The sequence below is a fragment of the Schistocerca gregaria genome, chromosome 1, assembly GCF_023897955.1.
Source record: "Schistocerca gregaria isolate iqSchGreg1 chromosome 1, iqSchGreg1.2, whole genome shotgun sequence".
NCBI classification, from domain to species: Eukaryota; Metazoa; Arthropoda; class Insecta; order Orthoptera; family Acrididae; genus Schistocerca; species Schistocerca gregaria.
The window spans coordinates 129801604-129809434 of record NC_064920.1 but is presented as its reverse complement, the minus strand read 5'-3'; the positions used below and the strand labels follow the sequence as shown (position 1 = coordinate 129809434).

At 38.2% G+C, this 7831-nt stretch overlaps 1 protein-coding gene across 1 annotated transcript in view; it reads right to left on the bottom strand.

The window, feature by feature from the left end:
* Positions 1-4611: 4611 nt before the first annotated feature.
* Positions 4612-7831, bottom strand: part of LOC126333297 (extracellular matrix organizing protein FRAS1-like) — a 393058-nt gene continuing 389838 nt past the window's right edge. The window contains exon 20 of the mRNA XM_049996769.1: positions 4612-6331. Coding sequence (XP_049852726.1) covers positions 6140-6331 — 192 coding nt within the window. The 3' untranslated portion in view covers positions 4612-6139. The remainder of the gene's footprint in view (positions 6332-7831) is intronic.

The window sequence follows — 7831 nt, the reverse complement described above, 5'->3', positions numbered from 1 at the left end:
ATGGCTAGGGACTGCGCTTGTTGTGAGCTGACACGAGGAGAGTTGGTTGCTGTCCATAAACAGCTGTTGACTACCGTCGACAAGCTTATAGCTAATGCTCAAATTTGCGGTGATGTCAGGGCGTCAGTGAGGAGACCTGCGACTTCTTTGGTGTCAGTGGAATCCTCTGGTGACGCAGACTTCACTGTGGCTTCTGGTACACAACATCTGACCAGTCCATCCTCACTCCAGAGTGGGTGGCAGACAGTGTTGGGTTCATATGTCACTGGGCAGAAGGCAAAAGAGGGAGCAGGCCGTGCGACTGGCTCCCTTTGTCTTAGTAACAGGTACGAGGTGCTCCCCTTTGTTGATGATACCTCTGAGCCAGCACATGATGCCTCTCCTGTTGGGCCAGCAGTCGATTTTCCTGCCCAGTCTGGACAAGTACAGAGGGTGGTTATGCTAGTCATTGGGAGCTCCAATGTTAGGCGGGTGATGGAGCCCCTCAGGGAGATTGCAGGTTAGATGGGAAAGAATTCCAGTGTGCATTCGGTATGTTTGCTGGGAGGTCTCATCTGTGATGTGGAGGAGTCCCTGCTGGTGGCTGTCGAGCGCACTGGGTGTAACTGGCTGCATGTAGTGGCACATGTTGGCACAAATGACGCCTGCTGCTTGGGTTCTGAGGCCATCCTCGGCTCCTTTCGGTGGCTGGCTGATTTAGTGAAGGCAAGTAGCAATGCATGCGGGGTGCAGGCTAAGCTGTCTATTTGTTGCATAGTACCCAGGGTTGATCGCGGTCCTCTAGTCTGGAGCAGAGTGGAAGGTCTGAGCCAGAGGTTCAGATGACTCTGCGATGGTATCAGATGCAAATTTCTCGACCTCTCCTATTGGGTGCAGAATTGTAGGGTTCCCCATAATAGGCCAGATGTGCACTACATGCAGGAAGCAGCTACTAGATTAACAGAGTACGTGTGGCATGCACATGGGGCTGTTTTAGGTTAGAGAACCCCTCCCTTGGGATCAAAGATGATTTGCCTGTTAAATCAGCCACAGCGACCTCAGAGAATGATGGTCCTCGCAGATCAGAGATAGAAAAGATTAATATGATTTTAGCAAACTGCAGGAGCATCCAAGGAAAAGTCCCAGAATTAGTATCGCTTACTGGAGGTTATAATGCACAGATAGTATTGGGAACAGACAGCTGGTTGAAACTAGACGTCAATGACAACATAATCCTAAGTTCAGGGTGGCAGCATATTTATTTCAGTAAAAAATTTGATAAATTCTAGCTAGGTTATCATGCATTCCGAATATGAATTAATCTTTGTGAAATTAAGTATCAAAGAACGGTCAAATATTCGGTAATGAGGACAAAGATGTGGAGAACAAAGAACAAATGGAAAAAATTCAAAAGCATTGTTGAGTATGCCCTAGACAAGTATGTTCTGAGTAAGGTTTTAAGGGATGGGAAAGATCCACCATGGTTTAATAGCTGTGTTAGAAAAGCACTATGTAAACAAAGAGCACTTCATCTGAGATTCAAGAAAAGTAAAAACCTAGCTAACAAACAAAAGCGGAATGAAGTGAAAATGAATGTAAGGAGAGCAATGAGAGAACTGTTCAATGATTTTGAAAGTAAGACGTTGTCAACTGACCTGAGTAAAAACCTAAGAGATTTTGGTCATAGGTAAAATCAGTAAGTGGGTCAAAATCATCTATTCATTCTCTCAGCGACCACACCGGCACCAAAACAGAAGGTAACAGAGAGAAGGCTGAAGTACTGAATTCAGTCTTCCAAAATTGTTTCACCATGGAAGATCATAACACTGTCCCTCCTTTCAATTGTTGTGCAAACATTAAAATGTCAGATATTGAGATAACTGATCACAGTATTGGAAATCAACTACAACTGCTTAGTAGCAGAAAGGCTTCAGGTGCACATAAGATACCTATAAGATTCTATAAAGATTATGCAAAAGAACTTGCTCTCCTTCTAACAGTAATTTATCATAGATCGCTTGAGCAATGAAAGGTACCTAATGACTGGAAAAATATGCAGGCCATTCCCATTTTTAAGAAATGCTTTTAGACAGGTTCACACAATTATAGACGTATATCTTTGACATCAATCTGTTGTAGAATTATGAGGCGTGTTTTATGCTCAAGAATTATGACTTTTTTGGAAAATGAACATCTCCTTTATAATAATCAACATGGATTCCGCAAACAGAGATCCTTGGAACTCAGCTTGCTCTGTTCCTCCATGAGATCCACAACGCAGTGGACAATGGCGCTCAAGTTGATGCTGCGTTCCTTGATTTCAGTAAGGCATTTGCAACCGTGTCATATTGCTGTTTCATGAAAAATAAAAAAAAATTACAAGCTTATGGAGAATCGGAGCAGACTTGCAATTGGATTCAAGACTTCCTTGCAGATAGAACTCAACATGTTGCTCTTAACGGAACTAAATTGACAAATGTAAAGGAAATATCCTGAGCACCACAGGGAAGTGTGATACGACTGTTGGTGTTTACAATACATATAAATGATCTAGTAGAAAGCGACAGATACTCTTTAAGGCTATTCACAGATGATGCAGTTGTCTATACGAAAGTAATAATGCAAGAAAACAGAATTTGCAGAAAGACCTGCAGAGAATTGATGAATCGTGCAGGCTCTGGCAGTTGGCTCTGAACGTAAATAACTGTAACATATTACGCATACATAGGAAAAGAAATCCACTACTGTACATCTACACTATTGATGACAAACAGCTGGAGACAGCGTCTGCCATAAAATATCTAGGCGTAACTACCCAGAGCGACCGGCCGACCTTAAGTGGAGTGACCATATAAAACAATAGTGGGAAAAGCAGACACCAGACTCATATTCATCAAAAGAATTTTAGGAAGTGTAACTCACCCATGAAAGAAGTGGCTTATAAAGCACTTGTTCGCCCGATTGTTGAGTATTGTTCATCTAACTGGGATCCCTATCAGGTGAGACAGATAGAGATAGAGAAGCTCCAACAAAGAGCGGCGCTTTTCGTCACGGGATCGTTTAGCTGGTGAGAGAGCGTTACAGAGATACTAAACAAACTCCACTTTCAGATGTTACAAGAGAGACATTGTGCATCATGGAGAGATTTACTATCGAAATTTTGGGAGAGCACTTTTCAGGAGTAGTTGGACAACATATTACTTCCCCCACATACATCTTGCATATTGACCATGAGGAGAAAATTCGAGAAATTAGAGCCTATACAGAGGCTTACCAACAATCATTCTTCCCATGCACTATTTGCTAGTGGAACAGGGTTGGAGGAATCAGATAGTAGTACTGAAAGTACCCTTCGCCACACACAATTAGGTGGCTTGCAGAGGATGATGTAAATGTAGATGTGGATCACAACTTATGAAACATAGATGTTAGGCAGTTGGTAGACATTTAGAAAAGTCCAGTTAACAACTGAATTTTGGTCAAAACCCAAAAATAAGCTGGTGTGTGTGTGTGTGTGTGTGTGTGTGTGTGTGTGTGTGTGTGTGAAGTCATCTCAGATCTAAAATTTGGATGGCATATGAATATGAAGTAGAGAGCACATTAAAGATTGATTTTTTTCATGATGAATATGATTTCAAACACAGAGGAGCATTTAATCATTGTCTTATTTCCAGTGCTCAACTAATATAGATTTCAATAGCTTTAGTGTGGTTGTAAAATGAAGCATTGCAGTATGTACTTAAAACTCTATTAATAGGTAATTGTTAACAGTGACTAGTTGCAAGAAATTTTATTACTTATTTCTACAGAGATGATTAAGCAAGGCTTTCTAGATCCACAGAAATGCATGTTAGATTTCTCCAGTAGATATCAATAAATTTTTGCCCTTTTTAATAGTAAGTATGTTTCTGTGTGGTCCCTTTGTTTCAGCAGTGTTTTTATACCAGAGCATGTTACTGTACTTGATATGTTCCGAGGAGCCAAATGTTATGTTTTTGTTGCCAATAATAAATGGGGTGGAAGGTGACCAGAGGATCTGTTGCAGTGGGAATCTGGACAGACAAGCAAAACATTAGTTGGCACAAGTGCACTTTAAATAAATACATTGTGCTCATTTTGTTGGTCGAGAAATACTACGTTGTTGACAAGGGCCAACTATCAGCAACTCGGTGTAACATTTGGCAATAACTAACAACATAGAAGTACTCTCAGGTAGCTGAAGGGTGCCCAGGTTCCTGCCATATATAATGCCATCATCTTCAGTGGTTGGTGGCCTGCAGGTTCTTTATTGGCGGTGATATTCCAAGTGCCACTCGCGCTGCCCACAGAAATATTCGAGGCTCCGGCTTCAGCAGTACTGATAGTCTATGATACTACAGTATTATTAATATATTTGAACCAATGCTTTAGTAAACCCTGCCTACCCTCTCCTCTCCTCACTTAGTCTATTTCTGAGTTGTGAAGCATCAGACATCACCACAGAATAAAATATGAAAGTCTTACAGATCTTTCATGACTGAGCGTAATTACAATGGCTGTAGGTTTCAATACAGTGCTAATAAAGGATTTTTCTTTTTGTGGAACACTGTTTTCATTTATCATAGTTTATCATCAGGAAACTAAATAATAACATTAACTTTTTCTAACAATTTATTTTAATACCAGAAGTACAAAAGTCATATTAATATGCAGTTAAAATTAAATATTACCTTAATTTTTTAAAGTAATATGAATATACAGGATAATAAATTGTAACAGTTACCAGTAACTGTTTATGCCATGGGAAAGATTTGTACTGTGCTCCTTTGATTTCTCTTTATTAAATTCTAGTACATTGGTAGTAGCAGTGATGACATAGTAGCAGCAGCAGCAGGAGTAGTAGGTATAATAACAGTAATAATAATAATAATAATAATAATAATAATAATAATAATAATGTATTTAATGTATTTAAGTTTGTAAAGTTATACATTTCACCAGTACAGAACTTATTATAAAATCCTAGAAGGAAGATATTTTCTTATTGTTAAAGAAACACTGTATAAGATAGATAATGTGTGAGCTTGGACATAGAGCATTTGAAGTGATACCTCGTGGTAGAATTTACTGATTCCATAAATTAGTCTATCATTATACATGAATCACATTGGAACAAGGAAAGAGCTAACCAACAACAAAAGCTCCTTAAAAGATCTAAAAGCCAGATATAAAATAAAATCTGGCATGTGTAGCAAGTTGGTACAACTTGGGGTGCAATAGCTACTCATAAATAAAGCTATATTATTGAGTTAAATATGCCATTGAATGTAATATTAGGCTTAGATAGTTAATAAATTATTTTTGTGCTAATTAAATAAATTCAAGAGCAGCTGCATTAAATTCATTTGTCATAAGTAACAAATGGACTGAAGATGGCTTTTTAACATATTGGCTGTTTGTGGGCTTGCAATATGGGTCATAGGAAATGTGTTCAATCAAAGCAGCTATCGAATTGTAGTAACCAGCAAAAAATGTTTTCTATTTGTTTCTCAGGAAACTGTATAAGTGGTAGCACTAATTTCCAAGTTTCGGTGAGGTGCATCTTAGGCCACATGGACACTGGCATGATTAATTGTGCTGTGTCGTGCACAGTTGTTGATTACGCAAGATTGTATGTAGTGCACTGTTCATGGACACGAGTGGCTGGCAAGCTGGGTGTGACCAAGTTTGTGGGTGCAACACAACTGTGATAGGAGAAATATGTAATTTAAGAAATTTACAATATGGTCACTGTGTTTCCCTAGGGAACATGGGCTGTCTGTGTACAGTTGTTTATCTTTCACTATTTTATCTGCCTTTTTTTTATAGTACTTAACACTGAAGCAACTATTAAGAAAGTGAGACAATCAGTAACATTTTTTTTAAACAATAATTAAATAAATCTGACAATTCTATTTCAGTTATTTGATTTTCAGCTCTATTGGTAAGTCAGAGATCTGTGTCCTTGGTAATTTTAATTCTCACTTTTAACATTCATGCAATATCTAATGTGTGCGATTACAGTTAATCTAAAAAACTACTAGAATCTATAGTTGTCCACATAGTTAGTTCCTCCTCTGTCTAAAAAACTTAATAGTGGCAACATACAATGATATCACTACATGAGGTAGTATTTATAATATCACACTTCAGTGCCTTCGCTAGAAGCAAGGTCATTCCACACAGTGACTGGTATAGCTCTCAGCAGCACTTGTGGCTTCCCAGTATTGGGGCTTTGCAGTGAGCTATTGAGAGGGGCAACGACATCAGAAGTAGGTTGCCTTCTTGACTGACACAATGCTCCTCCCAGGCAGCAAGCAGTCAGAAGAATTACCTGGACAAGAAACAAAGGCATTATACAGTTGGATCATTACAGACAAGTAGATTCTGATAGGTGATAAATATAAATATAAATGGAAAATAAATGCTTTTGGTAGGATTTAATATAAAATACAGGGAAACAGAGAAACAGTAATTACAGATGCCAGCAAAAATGTGCAGAAATGCTATATTAAATTACCATCAGAGCTCTGATACCAGTGCAAAGCAACATCACAACTTTCTTAACAACTGATTTTTTTGTTATACAAGTCAGTCTGCACATCATGTCTGCAATTCTTAAAACAAACTAATTTCCAACAATTTTATTTTTGAACATGATAGATATGGGTTATGACTGTCAATTTATGTATGAATTGTGATTGAAATTTAGATGGAGTGTCATTTTTCAAGCACATATATAACTGGATCCTATTTCATTGCAGAAGAAATGATTATTATTGCTGAAAGAAAAAAAAGTGATGTTTGAAATCTGACACATATTGCTTTGGTTGGTGGTGGATTTAAAAGTGCTGCTATTGTAGGACACTTAAATATGTGTCCAAAGTGTTCAATATGTATGCTTGGAAATGACAAACTGTTGAACCTGCATTTACAACCAATAAATATATTGGCCATAAGTGGTAATTATGTCCAAAAATTATAGCTATTGCCCTTTTGTTAATCAAACAGATTTATTGTGTGAAGAGCTTTGTACCTCTATATACATGACTGCATATTTGCAGAGTTTCATAAAAAAAGAGTACTTGAGTTAATCACAAAATGTAGACATGGGATCCAAATATCACGTGCTAGAAAGATAGCTCTAAATTGTTTAATGAAAGGACTAGCTTTAATCTGATCCTGGAAAATTCACTATAAGCACTATAATGTGTCATCAAAATGGCAAAAACCATGTACTATGCACAAAAAATTCAAAATTCCAAGAACAAGGCAAGAAAAATTCAGAGCATTAATTGGCATGAAATGACTAAAACTGGCAAGGCAAATGATATTGAACTCACAAATGGCAGTAGGAGTAAAACAGATGATATTAAATTAAAACCATTGGCTATTAAATCCAATGGATTCTTCCTAACAGTAACTGAGAACTCAGGGGGAAAAATCCATTGAAGGAAGATCTGATAAAGTTACTTAGATAAGTAATGTATACTACAACACCAGACATTAGTTTTGTTTACTCATTTGTTAAAGAGGAGGAGGAGATTAGTGTTTAACGTCCCATCGACAACGAGGTCATTAGAGACGGAGCACAAGCTCAGATTAGGGAAGGATGGGGAAGGAAATCGGCTGTGCCCTTTGGAAGTAACCATCCCGGCATTTGCCTGAAATGATCTAGGGAAATCATGGAAAACCTAAATCAGGATGGCCGGACGCGGGATTGAACCGTCGTCCTCCCGAATGTGAGTCCAGTGTGCTAACCACTGCGCCATTTGTTAAAGAGATCATGACAATCATTAGGTTACTGAAAGGTAGTTATTCTTCTGGTTATGAT